General features: G+C 45.2%; 1 protein-coding gene across 2 annotated transcripts in view; it reads left to right on the plus strand.

Moving 5' to 3' along the window:
- The first annotated feature begins 766 nt into the window (after window positions 1–766).
- The window catches only part of Plg (plasminogen), a 40,616-nt gene continuing 14,512 nt past the window's right edge, over window positions 767–26,870 (plus strand). Inside the window, exons 1-12 of one of the 2 annotated variants that reach the window (XM_021647742.2) lie at window positions 767–959; window positions 4,922–5,057; window positions 7,277–7,383; window positions 11,243–11,357; window positions 12,886–13,025; window positions 14,204–14,324; window positions 15,208–15,326; window positions 17,739–17,901; window positions 18,470–18,615; window positions 19,929–20,088; window positions 24,914–25,095; window positions 25,695–25,843. In XM_021647742.2, coding sequence (XP_021503417.1) covers window positions 911–959; window positions 4,922–5,057; window positions 7,277–7,383; window positions 11,243–11,357; window positions 12,886–13,025; window positions 14,204–14,324; window positions 15,208–15,326; window positions 17,739–17,901; window positions 18,470–18,615; window positions 19,929–20,088; window positions 24,914–25,095; window positions 25,695–25,843 — 1,587 coding nt within the window. In that variant the 5' untranslated portion in view covers window positions 767–910. The remainder of the gene's footprint in view (window positions 960–4,921; window positions 5,058–7,276; window positions 7,384–11,242; window positions 11,358–12,885; window positions 13,026–14,203; window positions 14,325–15,207; window positions 15,327–17,738; window positions 17,902–18,469; window positions 18,616–19,928; window positions 20,089–24,913; window positions 25,096–25,694; window positions 25,844–26,870) is intronic. The other variant, XM_021647743.2, reaches the window with a different exon arrangement.

Raw genomic sequence — 26,870 nt, forward strand, 5'->3', positions numbered from 1 at the left:
AAACAAAGACATTTCCCCATAACATTTCTGCATTTTTAAAGAAACCAAAATTCTCACCACAAGTAAGTGCTTCTAATCATTGAGCCATCTCTCCCGCCCTCAAACCAGCTTCAGCACCACACGGTAGGGTAATGGTGCCTCTCCATGGTACAGCTCTTGCCTGGCATGCTGGGTCTTACTGTCCAAGGACTAAAACACACTGGAAAGAGGTTATGTAGTGCTTAAGTTCAAAAGTGATGGGAACATGACAGCTCTGTAAAAATGATATAACTTAATCAAACTGCTCAAGTCAACAGCAGGGCTGGGATAGTTCTGAGGGATCACCAAAACAACTGCTACTCAGAACATAAAAAACGAAAAATGAACTTATAAATATTAGGCATCACTAATGTCTCAGATGCACTGAGACATCACATGGTACCCGAGTCCCCTCATCTGAGAAGGGGAACAGCATACAATTGATTGCCAAGAAGGTCAAGCGAGGCTGAGCATGGACCGATTGGCAGAATCTGGAATACAGGAGGAACTCAGCAAACAGGCTATTTCCACGATTTTCTTTTTGGATCCCAAGGCAATGGAATGGAAGAGGAGAGAGAGAGAGAAAAAAAAAAAAAGAAGGCGAGGAAATGGGAAACATGGCGGCTGGGGGTGAGGTGAGGAGGGAGGAGAAGGAGTCAGGTGGGGGAGTGTCGCTTTCATCAGTTCCAGGATCTGCCGCAGACTCCACACTCAAACATGTTGCAAGCTGCCCCGTTCGAGGTAATGTTTGCTCCTTCTGGGTTCAGTGGCAGGGACCTCAGAGAATCATTAACCGCAGTGGACTGTCTTGCTGGTGGATGCCTTTGCTCCCCTTCAAGTCAACATCTGGGACTGGGACATAGTTTCCCAGGTGCCGTCGGCCAGTCCCGACATGGACCATAAGGAAGTAATCCTTCTGTTCCTCTTGTTTCTGAAGTCAGGTAAGGTTTGACGCACAGTTTTGTTTCTCTCCCCTCCCCCCTCCACCAAACTGTAGCCATATATTAAAAATAGATTAGTTACGTCTTTATGTGTAACTCATTTAATTGCACTATTGGCTGATGGAATTTTTTAGTTCAAAATTGCAGACTGAGAGGAGTTTGATATAGAAATTTTATGTTCCTAGGAGTACTGTTTGGGTAGGAAGACTAAGCAGACCAAGCAACTGGTGGCTTTTTAAATCTAAATGATGGGGGATTTCAGCAGTGTGGGAGGGGTATGCCTAACGACTGTAAAAGAGGTTGGAGGGGAATGGAGCTCAGTGGATAGCATATGCCAAGTCGTGAGTTCAATCCCTGTTGGTGGTAGTTGTGGGGTTGGACGGTTAAACTCTGCCTCATTCTCAGTGTGACTGATTACAACACTTTTTGTTGAGCTGTCCTGCTCCCATTTGGGATTTTCTGTTTGGTTTAAGGAAGGCTTTGCAGAGGTACCCATCTGTCTCTTCTGCCTCCATGAGTCACACAGGTCATTTTTAAACTGACATATGTAGGCAGTAGTTAAACAAGTACCTATCTATAGATCAGGGGGTGCTGGACACATTTTAAGTGTGTGTGTGTGTGTGTGCGTGCGTGTGTGTGTGTGTGTGTGTGTGTGTGTGTGTGTGTATGCGCGCTAACTCTAGCTTGTAGAGCTGGTGGCAGAGGTGCGCGGGAACAGGTTTATCCTCACATAGATGAGAGGATCTAGACTGAGGAAAATCGTGAGTATGGCCCATGCCAGATCAAGAAAGTGAAAAACTTAGATTTAAATTGGTGCTTTCCAAGGAGGAATCTGGTGTTCTCCATTTCTCAGCTTTGTTTCAAAGCTTTTAGAGATTCACATTTTAAACCTGGTCAATAATTTGGTTTCTCTTTAGTTTTGCTGAAGCGGTTCACATGCAGCAGAACGCACTCAGTTGAGGCACACAACCCCACAGTCTCCAGTAACATTCGGGGTGTTCAACTATCACAGTGAAACGTAGGACATTTTCATTATCCCCGAGAAACTCTGTTTCCCTTAGTGTCACCCTCACTGTGCCAGCCCCAAGGCTTCCTGTCTTTACACATGTGTCAGGGACATTTCATAGCAGAGCGCCATATTTCATGCCAGCGCTCTTCATGCTGACGCTGTTGAGGTATAACCTGTTGCTCTCTCAAGTATTGTAAGTTGCGCTTTGTGGTTAAAATATGTTCAAATTTAGTGGGAACCACTTAGAGACAATCAGAGGGTGTGTGTGTGTGTGTGTGTGTGTGTGTGTGTGTGTGTGTGTGTGTGTGAATCCTACTTCAGCCCATAGAAAGGAGGATGGGGAACACTATGAACTTAGGAGTCACATCCAAAGGTTAAGATTAACTTCTCTGTAGCAGGATTAACATTTATCTCAGCTAACCTGGTGGGGGTGGGGTGGTCTTTCATAAGCTCACTGTCAAAGTATTCTCTGTCATCTGTGGAAATGACTACTGCACAGAAATATCCTGGGACAGAGGAAAAAAAAAAAGCTTCTCCACAGCTGTGTATGAACTACTGAAGCCGTATTATGTAGCCCTGGCCAGCCTGAAACTTGCTATGTAGTCTAGGCTAGCCTTCAAATCTCAGAGGCCTACCCCTGCCTCCCAAGGACTGGGATAAAAGATGTCAGCCACCAAGCTCAGCTGAGATTTAACTTTATACACACAAATACAAATACACACACACACACATACAATACTTCACTTTGATAATACACATCTACATTTAGGCTTTAACAGATAAATAGTTTTCCTACTAAAAGATTTGTCTAAAGTCTCCTTATGAATACACTGTACTAAACCCTATTTCTATCTGAGCCCTGGAGACAAATAGAGAAAAACACTTATGGAGAAATTTCAAATACAAAAGAAGAAAACCTCAATCCCCCTTGAGGGTGCGTCTTCGGAGCATCAGCTCCTTGAGTGGGTGTCAGCAGCTGTACGCTGTGAAACATGAAGGTAACGGTCCAAATGGAGTTCTCTCCTCCTCACCGTTACCCGAAACCTGCCCTGGCACACTCCCCAAGAACTCTTTGCACAGGTCAGCACAGCTCTGTCTAGATACATGGTGCAGAGCCGCTGTGAGTCTCTCAGGTCACACACAGCTCTACCGACTTCCAAAGCACAGCGCTTCTCAAAATAAGAGTTCCAATAAAACTCAAGCCTAAAAGGTTCCGTTTCTCCCTAATCTCTTATGCCCATGTCAAATGCTTTGGCAATTTAAAAAGGCATCAGCCAACTTTCCACTCTTTTAACCAGCCTTCCAGTTTGGAGCACGGAGGAGAGGTGAAGTCATCAAGAAGGGAGAGGGTAGACTTTAAAGATGAGTCTCTATTTATCAATTGTCTTTTTGAGTTTTCCTGCTTCCGATCCTGGTTACTCTTTAACTTGCTGGATCTGGCTTTGGTTCCCCTCAAGAGGTCAAGGTCGCCAGATTGCCTAATTCTCTGGAAGACTTTGCTATTTTCATTAACCTCTTTGTCCTCTCTCCCCTAGGCAATCATGAGTATTTACATAGAAAGAATGGTAGAAGGGGCTCAGGCTTTGTAGAATCTTAGCTTAGGGGACACTCAGCAGCGGTGACCACATTCTATGATGACAAGAGGGAAAGCAACTGACTGCCTCAGATTGTGCTTCATACAAAAACCAAAAGCAGCACACTCATGGTAGCATGTGCTTGTAATCCTGCACTTGGGGGGCAGAGCAGGAGGATTGCCTTGAGTTCCAAGCCAGCTGGGGCTACAAAGAATGACTTTTTCTCAAAGGAAAAAAAAAAAAAAAAAAGTGAAGCCAATATTTGTACCAGGCTCCGTTTTCTTTCAAAATATAACTTTTTCTGAAATGCCAGATAATTCCATCTTTAAGGAAAAAAAAAGCCGTATTTTATTGAAAAGCATACATCATTGGCAACTGAACCACAGCCTCCACATGCCACTTTCCCTCTGGGAAGACCAAATGAAAATCAAATTGCGTTGATGGGGCCTTACTGGCTTGTCTCAGGGCAAACAATAGTGAGTGATATAATTTACTCATCATTTAACATTTCGTATTCATATGGTAATTGGCCTCATTTGCTAACCTGTCAGTCTAGCTGCTCTTTCAATATATCGTAACCTACTGGAACTGCTTATCTGGATAAGTATTTCTTTTCTTTAATGCATTCAGCCTCAAAATAACAGCCAGTGTTATCTGGTTGATACAAAGCAAATAAGTTAAAAAGCATGAGACATGCACATGCATGTGCTTGTACATGTACAGAGGGACACACACCCAAACCCACAGCCATGCACAGACACACATACCCTCACACACACTCCACAGCCATGTACAGACACACATACCCTCACACACACTCCACAGCCATGTACAGACACACATACCCTCACACACGCTCCACAGCCATGTACACAGGCACACATACCCTCACACACACTCCACAGCCATGTACAGACACACATACCCTCACACACACTCCACAGCCATGTACAGACACACATACCCTCACACACACTCCACAGCCATGTACACAGGCACACATACCCTCACACACACTCCACAGCCATGTACAGACACACATACCCTCACACACACTCCACAGCCATGTACAGACACACATACCCTCACACACACTCCACAGCCATGTACACAGGCACACATACCCTCACACACACTCCACAGCCATGTACAGACACACATACCCTCACACACACTCCACAGCCATGTACAGACACACATACCCTCACACACACTCCACAGCCATGTACAGACACACATACCCTCACACACACTCCACAGCCATGTACACAGGCACACATTCACTCACCCCCCCCCCAGATATGTATACACACACACATCATGCTAACAATGCTGTTGTCTGATTTACTCAGTTTCCCTCATTTCATCTTCCCTTTCAGGCCAAGGGGACTCCCTGGACGGCTATGTAAGCACCCAGGGGGCCTCGCTGTTCAGTGTCACCAAGAAGCAGCTAGAGGCAGGAAGCATCGCAGACTGTGCCACTAAGTGTGAAGAGGAGACAGACTTTGTCTGCAGGTACCACCTCAGCCACTGTGTCAGGCAGAGCTCTGGCTGCCTGGGACACTGTCCTTTTGGGGAAAAGACACTTATTCATCAGTTTATTCACAAGAACAGAATTTGAGAGGAAAGAGGAAGGCTGGAAAGGTGGCTCAGTGGTCAAAAGTCTTTGTCTCCATAACCGGAATTTCATCCCTAGAGCCCACATGAAGGTGGAAAGGGAGCCACAAAGTTGTCTTCTGAGCTCCACATACATGCCATGGTACATATGTGCCTGAACTCACACTACACACACACACAGCAATAATAATTTTGAAAATCAAAATTAAATTTAAAAAGGAAATTAAAAAAAAAACAAACTGAGGTAAAAGTAGTTTATAGGGCTGGAGTTTTCTTATGACACCTGAGGACCATAAAACAAGGTCTTATTAAGGTTTATTAGTGTTCCCTTTTTTAAAAAAATCCCTGAAAAGAAGCTAGAAAGACAGCTCAAGTGCTTGTCTTGCAAACATAAGGACCTGGGTTTGATTCCCAGCACAAATGTGAAAGCCACACTAAGCTGCTGCGTCTTAGCCCTGGGGAGGCAGAAACAAGCAGATCCCTGCAGCCTATTGGCCACTCAGTCTAGCCAATGGGGGAGCCCCAGGTTCAGTGAGAGGCCCTGCGTGACAATCACAATGGCGAGAGATTGAGGAAGACACCCGAGGCTCTCACCTGGCGCATGCATGCGCGCGCGCGCGCGCGCGCACACACACACACGCACACGCGCACGCACACGCACGCGCGCACGCACATGCGCACGCACACGGGTGTCGGGATTTAGCAACTCCTGTTGTGAGCTTCAGTGGCAGATGTCAGCAGGCCCTGTTCGCTACAGCTCACCTGAAGAAACACTCCCATAAAGATCTAAGGAACGAAGAATCATACACACACCATCGGGTGTCTGTTTCCTTTTGTATTCATGCAGTAGCTAAAATAATGATCACAGTAAAGGAGTAGAACAGCTATGATGGGGCGCTGTTTACTACAAAATCATCGCTTGTTCTGTAGAGGTTCTGAGGGGGGAAAAAAACGCCAGGAAGAGTTAAGAGAGTTGAGAAAGTGTCACCAGGGAGAGGAGGGAGGTGAGCTAGGCTTTGGGGTGAGGGGTCTTGACAAGGCAGCAGGAGAGGGGAGAGGAACTCCAGGGAGGGAGAGAGACACAGAGTTTGCCTGTATTAGCATCACAAGACCAAGCGGATTCAAGCAAAGCCTTCAGGCAGGAGATCTGGCCTGAAAGATGGCTGCCATTGGCACTAAATGTCAAACTGAGTCTCCACAGCAGGATCACACGGGGGAGGAGAGGTATGAATTTAGGCTGTTTTCCATAGCTGCACCAGGATTTCCAAGACTCAGAAATGTATGAAAGAAAGTATGTCAAATGTATGGTTCCAGAGACTGGGAGTCTAAGGCTGGGCGGATGTACCTTGTGCAGATAAAGCAGAAGGACAGAAGAACGACCAGGCAGGAGCGGCCATGCTTTGTTTATAGAGCTGGCAGCAAACAACCCAGCCCTAGAGGAATGACTTCTCACCACCAGGAGGACTGAGCCACCCTTTCAGGAACCCTTAGTCCTTCTTAAAGGCCACACCACATCTCAGCAGTGTTTCACGGGAGACCAAGCATCACTCTAAACATGGCTGGAGACAACCCCCCCCCCCCCCACACACACACACCGGAGAGGCAAACACTAGCTGGGGAAAGTTACAGAAGCCTGGAATTCCGACCTGCCGACCATCACAGAAAGAGTTCAGCACAGGGTCTCTTCTCCCCAACATAAAATGAACACCTGCCACTTGGGAAAGAAAGAAAGTGGCAGCATGTCCCTGTAATTCCAGTACTGTGGAGGCTGAGGCAGGGGGATTGAAGAGTGTGAGGCTGGCCTGTGCTAAACAAGAGTATCAGGCTCCCCAGGTACTCTGTCTCAAAAGGAAAGAGGAAAGGGAGGGAGGGAGAGAAGAAGAAAAGGAGAGAGGACAGACAGAGAGGAGATAAGGAAGGAAGAAGTAAAGAGAGAGCACATTGGTTGAAACCCAAAGGCAAAGGAGCGTGCGGAGGTTTGAGAACATGGCATGACTGTCATGTTGACAGTCTTATCCTTAGGACTGTATTGCACAGAAGCAAGAGGCAACCATCCTAAGCTCCAGGGTGCAGGAAGAGATGTCTTCCTGGTTCATCAATGTCCCCCTCTCCTGCAGGTCATTCCAGTATCACAGCAAAGAGCCACAATGCGAGATCATGGCCGAGAATAGCAAGGCTTCCTCCATCATCCGGATGAGAGATGTCGTCTTATTCGAAAAGAGAGGTATGCCCATGTCCCTCCTCTCTCTCCCCTTCCGTCTTCTATATTCTTAATGTGTGAGAACAGAGACTATCACAGACATGCTGAGTTCCGAGTTAAGACAACGCCAATGTGAGCCTGTTTCATGTTCAAGGACTGGGCTTACAAAATCATATCTGTGGTCCAAGAAATAATAATTAAAAAAAAAACCACTTTTTGTTTGAAAATAAGGAATTTAACTGCTTCTTAGAATACTGGTGTCTGTTTTATAGGGTGACCTCTTTTATAGGATGCCCTAGGGCTCCCACTTTTGAAGTAACTCCTGGCACACAACAGACACTGCTATTTTCAGTCCTCAATAATAGTTAGGTAAGAACAAAACTTCTTGCTTCTATTTAATTTTCCACTTCTTTTGTTTAGGGGCTGAATTTTCCTAACTTTAAATTTTGAAGATGCATGGAAGTTGTCATTTACTTTCCAGTTTCCTTTATAACAGACCAGAAAATTTCATCCTTTAGGGTTGGGGTGGTCTGGACTTATCTTCTTAGAAGGGCCCAAGTATTTATTAAGTGACTATGACTGTTTATGGCATTTAAAAAGGCCTCGCCTATACTCTGTCTCTGGTTGGGTAGCTCAATAAAACCATTGATAGAAATATTTTGCTCTCCAAATATTTTCTATCAGGAGCACTGAAGAGTGTGAGAAATATCTGATTTCTGGGGCTCTTAATATTTCACAGTATAAACCACAACAGCTAACCTCTTCCTTTAGGTTGAGGATACTTCCCCAATCAATCCTCCTTCTTAGACTTACTGGGAGGTGTCCCTGGTATTTCCTTCCTTGCCCCTGTGTATCTTTAATTATTGAGATTGAAGCATCAACTAAATCTAAACCTCATCAAGCTAAGTGGAGCATTTAGCTCTTAAATATCAAGGGGAGGATAGGATAGAGGCGCGCCTACCATTACCTAGATTTTATTAAAAGGGGATGGAGTAGGGTTCTTCCTGCAAACTGCTAACATTTAAATATGACACTTGTAGATCATTAACCAGGAGTAACACGAGGGTTGAGTTGCAAGGCTGAACTCTGAAGTCTGCAGGCTGCTTTTGCTTGTTTTCAGTGGATCAAAAGGTTATATACACCGTGCTGGGTACAAACAAACAAGAGAGGAGAAAAGTCAAAAGTCAGGGTTTGGTTCTGTGAATCTGGACTGGTTGCTAATTTATTAGCCATGATTTTTCTAGGACCCATCAGCGTCAGGTGACATTATATCCTCTGTTTGACACCCTTAGAACTAAGCCACCATTGTGACTGACTGGTCTTTGCAGTCACTGGTCCCCTGGTTGTTACTGTACATATGACTTCTAAGAGATGGAGCTTCCTAGCTTAAACCCATTTCAGGTATACTTAGAATAAAATCCAGCCAGTAGTCTTAACACATAGGTGGCTGGGGCAGAAAGGGATATTTGAGGCTAGCCTGAGATACAAGGCAATGACTTGCCTAGAAACAAAAACAGAAACAAACGATTATATAATTTTACATATGTATAGGGTATGTTGTAATAATTCAAGCTGTGCATGTTGGGAAACTTAAAATTTTCTCTTCTAGCTCTTTAGAAAACATAGCAAACCATTATAAAGTCTATTCACTCTGGTAGAGGGCTGTTTTTCAAGGGTTTTCCCTGGCCCGGGGGCCTCCCTTTCTCAGCATACTCCGTTTACATCTTTGATGTGTGTGGGTTACCACTCCTGCTATGAAGCATCCCAAGGAAGCTATAGCGGGTCTTTTGATTAGTGTTGTAAAGCTACTGGTTTGTTAGAAGGATTTCCTGAGCCAGAAACCAGGCCGTAGCGGTGAATCTTAACGGCACACATACACTGGAAACAGCACTGCTGTGTGCCACCACTGAAAGTCCAAGCTGGTGTGTAATGTTGAGCAGAGACTTCTCGCTTGAGGTGTGGGGCTCCACCAGTGGCTCTGCCCCTGGCTCCAGGGTGTCATTTCCTACATCAGTCTTGTCACCTTGACAGTCTTGGTGATACGCTGATTCTGCCATGCCCATAGACTTGTGTGACCCTCCCCCTCAAGCTCCTGTAGTCAGGGATGTGAGTGTGCTGTCCTCATTGAATCTGATAGCGATTTAAACACAACTCAACTCTCTTACATCCTTAGAGGTCTCCAGCTAGGGGCTGAGGGGGACGGCTGGGTCTGTAAGCGCCTGCAGCGCAAGCACAGGCACCTGAGTTCTGATCTCAGGACCTGTGTAAGATGGCGGCGATGGTGCGCGCCTGTAACCGTGATGCCAGCAGGAGCAGAGAGAGAGGTAAAGCTTTAACGCTCACTGACCAAACAGTCCAGCTTCAGAAGTTCACCGAGACACCCTGGTAGAGAGCGGTCAAGGCACCTGTGGTCAACTACTGGCTTTCAGGCGCACTCACGCATACATGTGTGCCCCATACCAACAAGAACATACAATGTGCCCACAACACACAAAACAAACACCCGTAAAGATATATTCAATTGGCTGGTTATGGTGGCACTCGCCTTCAATCTCCGCCCTCAGGGGGCATAGGCAGGTGGATTTCTGTGAGTCTGAGGTCAGCCTGGTCTTCATGGAGAGTCGCAGGCTATCCAATGCTACACAGAGAAACCTGCCACAACAAATGAACAAAAAGGTATTTGACTCAAATTTAAAAAAAATGAAATATGAACACTGCTTTTTTTTTTTTTTCACATTCATGTCTCAGCCTTGATTGTAACAAGGCATCACCAAACGGGATAACTGGACATTAATACAAATAATATTTGGGACCCTTCCTACTACTTTCTGGGACAGAATTGGATGCACACTAGGGGCCTCCCACTTAGGGTGATGAACCGTCACTTGGGAACCACAGTGGGCATCTAAGTGTGTTTCAAAAACAGGGTGAAGCCCATTGGACAGCTGGTAATTGGGTAAGTGGAGGCTGGTTGGGAGTGTTCATTGTTAAGATTTTGATTGCCCTATTTGGTACTATGTATATTAAAAAAATAAAATAAAACCCACATGCTGGATGGACTCTTTTGGGCCTCTGAACAGCCTGCTCTTCACTGTCTAAAAACCCCCTTTCTCTTGCTGTAGTTCTTTCTCATCACTATGTCTCTGACATTTGAGGCTGTGGTGTTAGCTCATTTCAAACTGTTCGTCTTACTTCCCTTTTGTCACCATCCTGGCTCCATTAAGATTTATGTTCCAGGAGAGTAGGCCTAGACTTGTTCGTTGTGTTTTCCGGTGGTCCAGCCATGGCACAGAGGGCCTGAGGAAAGAATTTTTGAATAAACGTGTCTGTTCTGTTTTCATTCTGATGCTGTAATAAAAGGCTCTGGCCAGAATCACCTTAGTGGATCCAAGGGATTGTCTGGGCTCACAATTAATTGTGGGTCACATCAGTGAGTCCATCACTGAGAGGAGGTCAGGGGCAGGAACTCGAGCAGCTAGCTGCATCACAGCCACAGTCAAGAACGGAAATATAATACGCACAACATTGCTTGCCTGCTGCTTATGCTCGGCAAGCTTTCTTCTAAGAGAGCTCAGGAACAAGGCTGTGATCTGGTGCTGTTCATATTTAACCCAATTAGGACATCCCCCACAGGCCAATCTGATCTAGACAATTCCTCAATCAACTCCCTTCCTAGACGATTCCAGGTGTGTCAAGGCAACAGTCAAAACCATCACAGGGTCAACATCAAACAGCATTTGCAGCAGCCCTTCATAGCACCTGCCTCCCAGAGAGTAGGAAGGCTTGGTTTCAAGGCCTTTCTCATGATGGGATGACGCTGGGCACATGTTCTTCCAGAGGCTGGCTGTTTGGACTTTGAATCACTGTGTGGGTCTCTTTTCAGTGTATCTGTTGGAATGTATGACCGGCACTGGGAGGAGCTACAGAGGAACCATGTCTAAGACAAAAAATGGGGTTACCTGTCAGAAGTGGAGTGACACGTCCCCACACGTACCCAAGTAAGCCCTGCTCTTTCGTGTTGGTGTTCATGGATGTATTTAGAACAAATTTATTGTTTCCAAATTAAACCTGAATGTGAGTGTGAGCAGACAGAGAACCTTTTGATGTGGATTCGGAAAGGCTGAACTATTCACAACACAAGAGCAGAAAGTGGCTGCTTTCTATTCATCTTCTTATATAATATGCCAGGAGTCCTAGAACAGAAGGAGGCATGTTGAAAGAATCACACAACTGAATCTGAGGCTGTCCTAGTTTTCATTCTGTTGCTGTTATAAAAATATCATAGCAAAAAAAAGTAACTCACGGGGAAAGGGACTTTAGATGACAATTGCAGGTTACAGCCCATCATTATGGGAAAGTCACAGCAGCGACAGCTTGAGGCTGCTAGTCATAACACACCCACAGCCAAGAACAGAGAAAAAAAAGGCATGCATGCTTTCTGGTGCTCAGTTCCCTCTCTGCACTCATCCAGTCCAGAATCTCCCGCCTAGGGACTGGCCCTGCCCACGGTGGGCAGGGTCGTTCTACGTCAGTTGATGTAATAAGACAATACCCTCACGGGCATGCACACAGGTATCTAGAGACTTTGCTCACTGAGATGCTTGTCTCATTAGACTCATTAGGTAAGTCAAATTCATGTCACGCTGACAATTAAACCACCATAAGAGAGACCAGTATCCGAGGTGGGTGTGTTTCAGTCAAACATCAAGTTAGAGGGCATGCATGACATGCCCACCTCAACACCAATCCAATAAGGGTATAAAATGTAAAACAAAACAAAACAAAAAAAACAAATAGAAAAGTTTGCAACTTTCTTATTATTTTAGGGTCATTCTGTTTGTGTTTACCCCAGCAAAGCATTAGATCTAATTAAGTTCTCCGTGATGACTCTGGTGGCCATAGCTGAAGAACAACCTCATCTATGAGGCATCTGAGCCTCTCTAATCAGGTAGAAGTTCTTCCAAACAGGTACCTGGAGGAACCAGAAATCAAGCCTGCTTCTTTAGCCTGTGAGTTCTTGCATGTTTTATCTAGTTATCTTTGCAGGAACTCATCTCTAGATCAGAAGATGAGCTCAGCTTTCCCCAACCCTGATCACTCAGGCTGCATTTCAAAGAAAGCCTGCTCCATGTGATTCACAGTCTTCCTCTGCCCCTTGCTGATCCATCAAGCCGAGGCACCAGCTGGTTTTGCTTATTTCACCACACTCAGTACCCCAGGGGTAATGACCCCTTCTTAATACATTTCTTTTCATTAAGGGCAAGTGACATAATATAGAAGGTTTCAGCAGAATGCCAGGGGCAGAGTTCACACAGACAAAAGAGTAGTCACTGCTATGGATGTAGGAGGATGAGCTGTTTGACCCAAGCTCCCCATCCGCAGAGAAGGAAGCATGTGACAACCAGCAACTAAAACACATCCCGGTGACTGAACTGAACCCTGGATGCACAGGCACAGCAAACCCCTTACGTCTCTCTTGCACTGTTCTTCAGGATTCACTCATCACATTCCTTCTCCATCCCACAGCTTTTCCCCTGATAGATACCCGAACGAGGGCCTGGAGGAGAACTACTGCAGGAACCCAGACAACGATGAGCAGGGGCCCTGGTGCTACACCACGGACCCGGACCAGAGATACGACTACTGTGACATCCCTGAATGCGAAGGTTGGCGTGGCTCTAGAAAACCCTCCTATCTGCTTCTCTCCCTCCCCCCCAGCATGTGCTCTACAACTACACCAATTCATGTCGTGCATTACAGAGTTCCAGTATTGACCCGAACTATTTTTATTAAAACCTTATTTCAACATGTGCACCCCAAGCACAGGTGGAATTAAAGGGTTAATTTAAAGCCACAAAAGGCAGTGAAATTCAAGCACACAAGAGGAATGATTTCATGTGGGTGATTTTGTTGTTGAGTTTGAAATTAAGCAACACACCAGTTTTTGTGTCAGCCATCGTTCTAATGGGCCTATCTGCTTCATAGAGAACTTCAAAGGTCGATGCTAAAAGCATTAAAACACCAGACTGGGGGGAGGAGGGGGGGAAAGCCTTCATTTCCTTTTCCTAGGTGTATTTATTAGAGCAAGAAAAAAGAGTCAAGTGGGATTTATGAGGTAGTGTGGGCACATTAGAGGTGCCAACTTGCTTTTCTCATCAGTTTACCTATATGGACAGAGGAGCTCTTGTATTTGGATATGGATGGTCATAGGTCATTTGGCCTTTACATTCCATGAACACATGTTTTTTACATCAACTTCACAGCTGGACTTTTTTTAATGACACCATAAAAATTCCAGTTGTATGCTATTCCTCCTCAACACAGGACTTTAACAATTCCAAGTCAAAGAATTAGCTTTTAAATAGAGAGAAAAAAATAAATAAAAGAAAAAGAAAAGAAAAGAAAAGCAAACACAACAACACCCATCCTCCCATCAGTCATGTTTCTCCGCAACACACAAACAGAAGCTTGGCTGCTTGAGGCTGAGTGACATCCTCCAGTGAGGCACTGGGGAAAGATGAAGTCCAGTTATCCCTGTTTTGAATGACCAAACTAAACTTAAAAAGCTACAGAGGGTTCAGCAGAAAACTCTAAAGTTCCATGAAGAGTTTAAGAAATAAGATATAAAAACTAACATACAAAAAGTCAGCAGTCTTTACTATCTACCAATAACGAACACACTGGGAGTGAAATTAGCAAAACGATTACAGTTATGGTGGGTCATGTATGAATGGGCGGCGGGGAGCACTGGAGAGCTCTCCAAAGGGATTCCAGTCTCTGCTCTACGGTGTACTTCATCTCAGTTTCTTTTTCTCTTTCTTCCCTCTCTCCCTACACTGCATAGAAGAATGTATGCACTGCAGTGGAGAAAAGTATGAGGGAAAAATCTCCAAGACCATGTCTGGACTTGACTGTCAGGCCTGGGACTCGCAGAGCCCGCACACTCATGGATACATCCCTTCCAAGTAAGGTCTTGCACCCAAGATGGAGGCTCTTTAGACACACACTGGTCTTCAGATGTCTCTGCTTGCTAAGCTTGTGGATGCCCCTTCACTTCCTTCCTTTCTCTTCACGTCAGTTATAGTCTAGACTGTGTTATCTGTGGGTGACTATCAAGCATCTTCCAGCTCTTTAATGTTTTATGTGTATTTACACTGGGTCATTCACAACTCCTACCAAGTTCTTAAATGTGACTTTAAGTTTAAGGGCACGATCAGGGGCTCCCTGTTCCAGAAAGCTATGATGGTTTTCAGAGGAGGCGCTTGTGAGGACTCAAGCTCACATTTTGCACAGGAAAACATCTCCTCACGGACACCATGCTTTTCCTTCTCCTTCTGTGACAATGTTGAACATGGAAGGTGTTCTCAGCCATTTCTCTGTTGAGAATTCTCTATTTAGATTTATACCCCATTTCCTAATTGGATTATTTAGTTTGTTGAAGTCTAGTTTCTTGATGTCTTCATTTATTTTGGATATGAGCCTTATCATATGTGGAGTTGGTAAAAATCTTTTCCCATCTTCTGGGCTGCTGTTTTGTCCTGTTGATGGTGTCCTTTGCTTTGCAGAAGTTTTTCAGTGCACCTGAGAGGGCTGCTCTTTTCTGAGGAGAAGTAGAAGGGATTGGACCTGGAGGAGAGAGGATGTGGGAGGGAAAGACTGGGGATGGAGGGGAAGGAAGGGGAAACCAAGGCCAGGATGCAATATGAGAGAAGAGTACAAAAAATTAGAAAAGTAAAAAGAAAAAGTATATGCTGAATTATATGATTTTTATTCCTAAATTAATGGTATGTTATCACAGCAAGTAAAAAAAAATGAAAGAAAATGGGAAAAATCTTCTTGTCCATTCAGATTTCCAGGCAAGAACCTGAAGATGAATTACTGCCGCAACCCTGACGGGGAGCCTCGCCCCTGGTGCTTCACCATGGACCCCAACAAACGCTGGGAGTACTGTGACATCCCTCGCTGCAGTACGTTCAATCCACACCCAACACTCGGGGAGCCCCCACACAGCCCTTCTCGGAAGGGTGTTGGTAACTGAGTACAGGTCCTAGAGAGTAGACCCATAGGTCGTCAGGATGTTCCTGTCCTCTCTCATAAAATGTATTGGCTATTTAGGTAACTGATAAGGGTATCCATTTATTGATTTTTTTTCCCAGTCGGAGACTGCTGCCTATTGTGAATATTATCAGTTTTAAGGGGAAACTCCAGCTCTAGGAGTCCTAAGAGACTGGACTCTACACGTACTCATTTGCTCATGAAAGATGCAGGAGTGATCAAAGGCAGAGAGAGATGTAAGTGGAGAAAGATGTAATCCGTGTAACCACATTGAAAAGTTCAGATAGAGTACAGTGATGGCATGCTCATCTCTAAGGGCAGGAGCTCCAGGAATTTGCTTGGGGTTCACATAGTTGATAAAGTAGGAGGCCTTGGTTATTGGTGGACAGGTGGTTATTTTATCAGCTGTGCTTCTGTTGGGGAAGCTATCATCAACCATCACCACCAGCACCACCACCAGCAGCACCACCTCCACCACTTAAGTGGAGCAGTCTGTTTCCCAGGAGATAACTATTCTCCTATGATGCTGCCTCTCTATCATGACTAACTGCCCTCACTTGGAGATGATCTGTCCTGAGGGTTCAGTGTTTCTTGGGGCAGGTTTACTCTGTCATAATCCAGAGGTTGAGGAGATGTGTCAGGAGGTTAAGCGCTTGCCCCACAAGCCTGATGATCTGCGTTCAATCTCTAGAACCTACACTTTAAAAAAACCAGTTAAGCATGGCGGTGGCAGTTTACAATCTTGGTGCTGGGAAGGTGAAGGCAGGTGGGAGCAAATGGATCCGTGCCCAGCCAGCCTAACCTACTTGGTAATTTCCAAACTAAAGACCCTGTCTCAAAAAGAAAAAAAAAAAAAAAAGTAAATATGTTTAGGGAATAACAGTTGCAGTTGTCTTCTGGACACCACATGTACCCACATGAACATGTATGTGCACATGTGTGCGTGCACACAGACACACACATGCAGAGCTGTTTATCCATCATCCAAGTCATTTCTCAAATCCAAGGTGGCTGCAGAACTGAGTGACCTAGGAAGAAAGAGTTAAAGAGGCAAACACAGAGACAGATGGAGTTAGTTGGGTCAGTGCCCTTCTTTATACGCACACTCAGAGGCAGGAGTCTGAGCAGTAGCTCTGCCATTCCAGTCATCCCTGAGCTGAAGGGAGCCTGATAGCATGGCTGTTTCGTGGACTTCATTACTAGACAGTTTTGTTTTGTTTTGTTTTTTTAAATAAGTGTTGTACTGTCAACACAGATGCCTGTGGGCACTCAGCTGTTTCAGCTGTCTAACTTGGGGGTGCTCAAGTGAGTAAGTAGAGCCCATAAAAGTGATACGTGGGGAAAGCTATTTGGTAATTGAAACAGAGTCTCAAAGGGTGGACAGGCTGTGAGCGAATGTTAGCAAAGGCACTCAGGGACAGCCTCCCTCCTTTGCTCTGCCGTCATTGAGAAGCAGAGAGTCCTCAGGCAGTCTCCTTCAGTTTCTCCTTGTGGGTCTCCCTCCCCTCAACAATGTCTTCATTTCTGGTTGCATACATTTTCTTAAAGATATTTGGTTAGTGGTTTTTTTCCCCCATATTTTTATTTTATTGGTTATTGAGAGATAGGTGGTTACATTCAGGCTTAACTGCAGATTGATCTATTTCTCGCAGGGTCTGTTTGCCTTCTGTATTTTGAAGCTCTTCTGTATTTTGTAGCTAAGACGTTTACCTTCTCCACGGGCTCTTTCTCAGCTGTGTGCCTCTATGGGAGATGGGCACTGTTGTGTTTACCTATCACTGGCATGTGCCAGGACTTGAGGTGCAGGACTTACGCGGAGTCTTTCCGTGCTTGGTGAAGTAACACAGAAGACTAGATACAGACATGTCCGGCCCAGCATCCATTTTTAAAGACTCCTGAGGAAATGGCCATGTAGATACATAGTCTACCAAACTGAACATACTGTTTCCAAGTGTGAAATCTCAGAGGAGTAAGAGAGGACATAGCAGAGCACCTCGCCTTCATCCATAGCCTCTGTCTGTGCATTCTTTTTCTTTTCTTTCTCTTGCTCTTTTTCTTTCTTTTTTCTTTTCTTTCTTTCTTTCCTTCCTTCCTTCCTTTCTTTTTTTCTTTCTTTTCTTTTCTTTTTTTTTTTTTGAGACAGGGTTTCTCTGTGTAGCCCTAGCTGTTCTGGAGCTTACTATGTAGATCAGGCTGCCTCAAACTCAAAGGTCTGCCTGTCTTTGCCTCCAAATGCTAGGATTAAAGATGTCCGCTGCCACCCCCACTTGTCCATGCATTCTTAATGGAAAACCGTTAATGATCAATTCTTTCCCCTATTCAAGCAACACCCCCACCCCCACCCGGTCCAACCTATCAATGTCTGAAGGGAAGAGGTGAAAGCTACCGGGGGACCATATCTGTGACTGTGTCTGGGAAAACCTGTCAGCGCTGGAGTGAGCAAACCCCTCATAAACACAACAGGACGCCAGAGAACTTCCCCTGCAAGTATGTCCCGCCCATCTATCTCCTTTCCCACCCTCATTGCCATGGGCTGCGAAGCCAGTTGACTTCACCTTGGTTGTAGTATAAAAAAAAAAAAAAAAAATTCAAGAATGAAGACCGATCAGGTCACATGCAAGGAAAGAGACCTTCAACAATGCCTTTTCCTGTTACACTCTTTCTCAAAGTGTGCCACACCAACGCCATCAGGGATTTACTAGAAACGCAAACTCTTGGGCTCTATTTCAGAGCCCAAGTCTGCGTGAGCCTCTGAGGACAGTGTGGAAAATTCCCATTGCTCCAGCATACAGCACAGTGGCCAACTAAAGACCCATTTTATCCCATCACACAAAGTCACGGAATAGTTTTCCACCATCAGTCCCTCTGGGCCAGATTCCTTGACATGCTTTGTGATGCCTAATCTTGACTTAAGCTTCCCACTGGTACCTGTCAGTCACTCAGTAGGAGTGATTCTAGAGGACTAGATATCTGCATAGTACTCCCTCCAGCGAGCATGCGCACACCTTGCTTACTTAAACTCCTTGAAGAGGAGAAACTCATACTTCTTTTCTAGAAATTTGGAAGAAAACTACTGTCGTAACCCTGATGGAGAAACTGCTCCCTGGTGCTATACCACCGACAGCCAGCTGAGGTGGGAGTACTGTGAGATTCCGTCCTGCGAGTCCTCGTCGTCATCACCAGACCTTTCAGATTCCTCAGGTACGAGTGTGGTCACGAGAGCTCACTTGACGCTCTGTTCATGTTTGTCTCCAGAGGCCTCTTCACAGCGTATCAGAATGTGGTACCTTTGCTTCGCTTAACCTTCACTGTGGGTCAGGGTGTGACTTGTATGATTTCCATTATAGCGTTTTCAACTTGTTGTTGGCTCAGGATACGGCCTTGGTGAGTGTTTCCTGAGCTCTTGAAGATTTGGCTTCTGCTGTTGTGCTTAGAATGTTTCTTCTAAAAATCAATTTGAAAATTCTGTTAGGCAGGTTCTGTATTCTATTGTCTGACCAACTTTAACAGTCTATACTTTTTTAGTTTGTTTGCCTTCTGTATTGTGAAGCTCTGTTGGTAGGCACATACACGTTGAAGACATCTTTATCTTCTTGATGGCGTGTCTCCTTTTTATGGCCTATCTTCCCTTGCTTCTGAAAACATTCCTTGTTCTGAAGTTTATTTTTACTGACATGAACAGACACTTTGCCGCTCTGCCTTCAGCAGTACTTGTGGGATTTATCTTCTTAACCTTCCAACTGAGATGTTTGCATTAGCATAATTGTGTGTGGCTGGCTTTAAGCCCACTAAGGTGGTTGTTCTATTCTCTGTTTCATGGCTGCTATTCATATTTCTCTTTTTGTGCCACATGGAACACAATTTAGTTCACCAGTTACTCTGTTAGCTGTGTCATCTGCTCATCAGTCCATTGCAGGACTTCACCTCTGATGCTGTGAAGTTTGCGCCTTGAATTTGTGTTTTGCTATTATTTTTAGAAGTTTCTACCTCTGCTGAAATTCTCCCTTTATTCATGTATATTGTTCATCTTCACCAGAAGATCCGCTAACTAACCAGGACTATTTCACAACCCCAACCTGATAGGGTCCGACTGTGGCCACCTCTGAGAATCAATGGCCTTGTCTTGTGTCCTAGATGCAGGACCACCTCTGCCCTAGCTGCAGAATCTCAGGGCTTTGGGGCCTTGTGAACAAAGAGGTGGTCTAGGGCAGCATGCCAGAATGTCGGGTCATGGAGCTTCCTGCCCTCGTGTTCTCATGAACATGTAGCGATTCATAAAACGTGGTACCCAATGACATTTCCAGTTATCAACACGCTTGCTGCTTTTGCTCATCTTCCAAGGTTTTTTCCCAATACGTTCTACAACATTATAAATGGTGTGTGTGTGTGTGTGCATATGTGCATGCGTGTGTGTGCAGGTATAGGCAGTGGGAACTCCTGCTTTGCTCATAAATTACTGTCCATGTCTGTGTGCTCCAGATCTTATTTTCTCTCAATTTCTGCTTTGATTTCAGTTCTACCGGAGCGAACGCCTGTGGTCCAGGAATGCTACCAGGGCAATGGGCAGAGCTATCGGGGCACATCATCCACCACCATCACAGGGAAGAAGTGCCAGTCCTGGACATCTATGACTCCACACCGGCATACGAAGACCCCACGGAACTTCCCAGATGCGTACGTCTTTCATTTTAACCATGAGAACATCAGTAGTTGACTCAGGTTTCCATTGAGTGCCCCAGGCTAATTCCTTTGGATCAAATCTCTGCACATGAGATCTGCACATGGGGCAGAATGTGACAAGACCTTGGCTTTTAAGAAAAGGGCCCAGGAGGAGAGAAACCATAGACTGGCTCCCTTTCCTGAGAAATTTTGTGGAAGCAAGGGGTGATGTGTGGAGGTGGTAAGATCCCATTGGTGGAAATCTTGTGAGAACAAGAGTCCATAAAGCTTAGAGCCAGGACCACCACTCAACCTGAACTGAAGACCATGCCTGCTCTCAGCACTGGAACATGCCATTCCTCTGTAAACCACCTGGGTAAAGTTTTGTGTTTGACTCACAGGCTGATGTTTCTGGCAGCATTTGCATCTCCATTTCTCTCAATAATTTCACCTGGAAAGCCTTTCGGGCCAGGAGTGCAGTGCTCTCAAGGGGTATGGGTTGGCAGAGAGTAACAGTGTTGGCAGCCATTGCAGTAAGATAGAGGAAGGAAGCAAGAGAGTTAGGAAAGGAGGAGGGGAGGGAGGGAGACAAGGAAGGAAGGAAAGAAAGAAGGAAGGAAGGAGGAAAAGGGAGAGAAGAAGGAAGGGAAGGAGGGAGGAAAGGGGGAGAGAGAAACAGGAAGATAGAGAAAAAGTAAGGAACAGATGGTAGGAGAGAGGAAAGAAGGGAGAGATGGAGGGAGGTAGAGAAAAAGTAAGGGGCAGATGGAGGGAGGGAGGAAGAAAAAAGGAGAAAGTTAGAAAGGGGGCAAAGGAAGGAGGAAAAGAAGGAAGGTAGGAAGAACAGAGTGAAGGAAACAAAAAGCAAGTTAGGAAGGAAAGAAGAAGAAAGAAAGGAAAGAAGGGAGGAAGAAAAGAAGGGACAGAGGAACTGAGGGTGAGAAGAAAGGAGGAAATAAAGGGAGGGACAGAAGGAGGAAGGAACAGAGGGAAGAGAAGGAGGAAGGGAAGAAAAGAACAGAAGGCAGAAGAAGGAAAATACAGATGTCCTTGTCCATAAGGCACATGACTAACAGACACAGACAGTCATAATGGCTGAGCGAATTTGCATGTTCAAAGAGCAGCAGGCATACACACGTCAACAGATAAGTCATTGTCTACACTAACTATATGTAATCGAACAATAAGATTACAAACCTCACCAGCAACAGTTAAAAACTGCAAAGTACTTAGTGAAAAATTTAGTATAGCATACCTAAAACTGTATACTGTATAGCTTAAACATCACTAAGGAGGAAATAAAAAACTAAATGATGATAGATTACATATATCAATCAAAAGATCAAATAAACGTACCAGTCCTAGCCAAGTCAGCTGTTGGATTCAACCCACAAATTCCAGCAGGCTGTTTTTGGGGAAAGTGGCAACATTTACAGGCAAAGGCCTCAAAATCATCAAGATAATGTTTAAAGGAACAGTGCTGGATAGCTGACAGCTCCACAGAGAGCAATCAAGACCATCAAGTGTCACGGTGTCGGCAGGAAGGGACACAGAAAGGAAGCGGGGACAGTCCAGAAACAAACACTGCTTCAGATGGACAAATGATTTTCCAGTGCAGGTGGCAGAGCAGCTCAGTGTATAAGGGACATCTTCTTCCAGAGCAGTCCAGAAATAACAGATGCTCTGTATGACACACCCTACCCCTGCCAAACCAAACCCCAAACGCAGCAAACTCAAAGTGCGATACTTTCTGTGTCAAACTAGATTTGCCATAGCTGTTAGACTTCACTGTAAAAGCTACAATTAAAGCCGAAACATGCAAATTCTGGGGAAAAAAAAAAAAAACCAGGAAAGTGTTTTCATAACCTGGGGAAAGGCAAATCTTTTAAAAAATCTTTTTAAAAAAGCAAATATTTTTAAAAATGATAATTTTGTTTTTATAAAATGAAAACCTTATGAAAGTCATCATTGAAAACACAGATATATGGAGACTTGGAGAAAATTACTCTCAATCCATATATGTGACAACTTATATTGACAACTCTCAATCCATATGTGTGTCAACTTGATACACACATCACTGCTAAGCCTCAACTTTTCCTTTCTCATGCCTCAAGTACAGATATGTAAGTGTTCCTCCACTCACAAAGGGAACACGCATTGTAAAAACAGATAACAGACACGAACAGATATACATATGGCCAATGGCCTGGGAAAGACTGAGAAAGTTTAGCAGAATAGCCCATCAAAGAAATAAGAATTGTAATTACAGGGACCAACTAGACATGGCTACGAGTGAAGAGACAGGAGTAAGGGGTGTTTGGGGCGTGGAGAAGGATGTATGATCAGTACGCATGCTTCCTTGAGCGTAAACCTTGCAATGACTTTGGAAATCAGCCTATGGCTTCTCGTAAGGTTACGTAGACATGTTTTTACCCTATAGACCTGCAACCCCCTTTCTGAATATTTATCTCATAAAATAGAACCACTATCCCTCAAAGAGATCTTTAAGAATTTGTGTAGTGGGTCTGATGAGGTGGCTCAGTGAGCAAAGGAGCTTTCTACACAAACAAGGCAACCAGAGTTAGCTCTCCTGAACCCATGTCAAGGTAGAAGGGAAACCTGATTCCACAAAGTTGTCATCTAACCTAGTACTCATGATGTAGCCTTGCCTGGCTTAGAACTGGCCTGGAACTCACAGACATCCACCTGTTTCTGCTCCCTGAGTGCTGAAATTAGGAGAATGAGCCACCATACCTGGCTAAATAGTTTTCAAAAGAAGAATATTAATACAGTAATTTATTTATGGAAAATATTAATTTATATATGATAGCCCAAGGCTATAAACAACATTAAAGATCATCAATAAAAAAGTTTCCAAATGGGCTACCTAGTAAGGGGAACAGGGGCTGTCTCTGACATGAACTCAGTGGCTGGCTCTTTGATCACCTCCCCCTGAGGGGCTGGAGGCAGCCTTACCAGGCCACAGAGGAAGACTATGAAAGACAGTCCTGATGATACCTGATAGGCTAGGATCAGATGGAAGGGCAGGAGGTCCTCCCATATCAGTGGACTCGGGGGCATGGGAGGAGATGAGGGACGGAGGAAGGGAGGAAGGACTGGATTGGGAGGGGATGAGAGTGGGGCTACAGCTGGAATACAAAGTGAACAAATTGTAATAAATAAAACATTATATTTAAAAAGTATGAATTAACACTTTTTGGTCCAGTCATACAATGAAAGGACCTCAAAAATTTTCTATTAAGGAAAGAATATATAAAAATGAACATTTTATTGGTATCCATTTATTGATAAGAGGAGACTGTACTTGGGACAAAATAAACCCTGGGAGGAAGGGGTGGAGATGGGGCTTCCAGGATAATGAAAATGTTTATCAAACCCATCAAACTCTGTATATCCCATGAGACGTACTAGTTCCTTTGGTATCGCTGTGACTAAAATACCAGATAGGCACAAGTAAGGAGGGAACATTCATTTTTGGCCCATGGTTCCAGAGAGTTTGATCTATGATCACTGGCTCCACACGCCTGTGCCGTTGGTTATTCCAGTGGCTGGAGCATGTTGTGGAGGAAGCTGTACACACAACAGCGGCGAGGGTGGCAGGAAGTGGTCAGGGATAACACTGCAGTATGTATAATATTGTATTAAGGACTTGCCCCATTGACCTACTTTTTCCAGCTAGGCTCTGCCTCCCCAAGTTACCAGAACCTCCCCATACACCACCACTGGCTGAGGAACCGGATGCTTAAAACATGAGCCTGCGGGAGACATTTCAGATTCAAACCACAATCCCAGAAGTAAAGTACATCTCAACTAACAGAGTGCAGATGCCCGCCAGCGTAGCTGGCACCTTGGAACTCCATTGACCGGCCTCCTCCAGCTGTGGGCACAGGCCTGAGAGAAAGGGACTTGTCTGCAGTATCCAGACAGTGCTGGGTTCTGCTTCCCACAGATGCTGTAGGTCATGGCCCTGAGTTGACTCTAAGGATAAGGATTCTGGGAGCTTAGGACAATTGTCCTTGGGCGAGACTCAGGGGGCAGGAGGGTTGCCTTCCCCAGTGTTCCCCAACATCCTCACCCCGTATATTTTTTGCTTGTTTTTTTTTTAAATTTTTTTTCTTTTTAGTTACATTTTGTTAACTCTGTATCCCTCGCTTGTTTTTTTGACCCCCACAAAATTTCAGGCCCGCCAGAGCCCCAGGAAGACTATGTCATCTCCCTGTTCTCTTCTGAACTTCTTTAACTCATCCACTACTGTCTGAATCTGGCTTCGGCAGGCAGAGGATGGATCTGGGACAGAAGTTCCTAACCTACAGAAATTGACGCTCTGTCAGAGAACTTGTTTTCCAAGCCAACTTTTATGAATCTTTCAAATGCAAACCAACCCTTATCATATTTACAGTGACATCAACTTCCTAATTTCCATTCACTATACATGTTTATCTTTTAACCACATTAAGAACAGACAAGGTTAGGGAACTCTCCTTTTCATATGCTATTGCTTCCTTTGAGTGATGTTTTTACTTTCAGTTTAAATATCCCAATGTAGAGATATATAGAAAGATTGATATATTCCTAATAGTTTTTTAAAATCTAAAATTACATTTTAAGACCTACATTGGGAGAAAGCCTTTGACAGAGTGCTTTTACATTTATATTTACATTGTTTCAGTTTTGGCAAAGAGGGCCTCTTGTTATTGCTCATTGTTAATATCTTCAGTGGGATGTTCCAAAGGCACTTCGCTAACACTTTCGTACGAACTCCAGAAGGAACTGAATTTCTCTACCACTGCTGACGGCACTGTCTTGGGATTTACAGCGGTTTGGAGATGAACTACTGCAGAAACCCCGATGCTGACAAGGGCCCTTGGTGCTACACCACTGACCCAAGCGTCAGGTGGGAATACTGCAACCTGAAGAGATGCTCTGAGACAGGAGGGAGCGCTGTGGAATCGCCCGTGGTCCCCCAAGTTCCAAATGTACCAGCCACCTCTGAGCCAGGTAAGGAGCCAGGGACCGGACATCTGTGGGCAGATGTGGACTGTGGACACAGAGGAGGAAGTGTCACTGATGTGGAAGTTCCCACACTGCATGGGGGTGCCAGTGTGGGCTGAGGGTCTGCTGTGTGGAATGAGCCTCAGCTTCATCCTGGGGGAGGTGGGAAGGGGATGGGAGAAGGTGAGTGGACAGTCTCCTAGGGCACCCCATAAGCCCTCCACGTGCTCTAACAATTCACACTGTTGTAAAGCCAGGTTTTCCTATGTCCTAGTTTCATTTCCTTTTTCTAAAACATCCTACCAATGCTGGATCATTTCCGAGCCAGTAAACATCTCTACCCACTTAAACTAGGTAGCAATTCTTGCTAAACTGTTAGCATCCCAGTGTTTGGGGCTGAGTCACTGGGTCTGCCACTGGAGAGCAACCCGACACTAACCCACTTGAGCAGTGGTTCTCCACTGCAGCAGGAGAAACCGCATTACAGGGCCGCAGCATTAGGAACGCTGAGAACCACCGTAGTAGAGCAAGCCAATACTGATGCTTTATGCTGTGCCCTGCTTGGGCTACCCGGGGGGAATGACCTCCCTCTTCCTTTCCCACAGACTGTATGTACGAGAACGGTAAAGACTATCGGGGCAAAATAGCCGTCACTGCAGCTGGCACTCCCTGCCAGGGATGGGCTGCCCAGGAACCCCACAGGCACAGCATCTTCACCCCACAGACAAACCCACGGGCAGGTCTGGAAAAGAATGTAAGCCACTCTGGTTTGAGTTCTGTTCCGCATTTTCCTGGCTAACCTTTGAACAGATCAAGTTCGGGGTTTTCACTAAACTGTCCAGGACTGATCTTTGGTATTGAGGGAAAAGGAAGGGAGGGGAAAATTGGTGTGGGTGGGTGTCGGGTGGAGGGGAACAAAGACGAGGCCACAGCCAGGTATCCTACAGTCAGACTGTCTGAGAACAGACAGATCTCATAGCTTCTGGGATCACTATCATGAAGAGCTATCTAGGCCCTGCATGGGGAGGGGTCTGGAGAGGGGAGGGGTCTGGAGAGGGGAGGAGAGCCTTGCCTTCCCCGGGCACTCTCCAGCACTCTGCAGCTCCTGGGAATCCCTTGGAACATGTGCCCCTTCTTCCCCTTTTTAATGGAGACTTTGCTGTGTTGACATGGTTGTCCACAGTATTGACCTTTGGTGCAATGCAACCATCAGCCCCTCTTTCTCTTCTAGGGTTCAGAGGACAGGGCAAAAGTTCCAATGCTTTGCTCACATCCCCACGTCCCAAACCTCTCCAGAAACTCTCCTGGTTACTTCATTAGAGCAAAAGATGCTCTTGTCTCCCAGGATGTCACAGGCCTTTAGGGGCTGTGTCTGATGCTCCCCAGGAAACAGCACAGGCTGGAGGAGTCAGAAGCCATATCTGTGTTTATTGTATCACAGTATCAGAGAGCACACTACCTTCTGTCTGGGCCTGTGGAGGGTGCAAACATTTTAAATCAACAAGGCTTCATGGGACATAGGATTAACTGAAGCCACCAATGATAAGATAAGACAACCAGTAATGTACCACTGTCCCCGATGGCTGGCTCTCTCACAACTGGCCCAGGGAGGGGTTTCCTAGCTGAAACTTGCTTTGAGCAGAGACTGGACCATTGGCATTCTGCAACTGAGGTTCATAAGCACCTTAAACCAACTTATCAAAAGAACAAGGAGGAAAGAAATCAAAGGGACACTCTCTTCCATCCTATAGGTAGACCTCTATATCTGGTCCCCCTTCCAC

Source organism: Meriones unguiculatus, chromosome 20 (assembly GCF_030254825.1).
Source record: "Meriones unguiculatus strain TT.TT164.6M chromosome 20, Bangor_MerUng_6.1, whole genome shotgun sequence".
NCBI classification, from domain to species: domain Eukaryota; kingdom Metazoa; phylum Chordata; class Mammalia; order Rodentia; family Muridae; genus Meriones; species Meriones unguiculatus.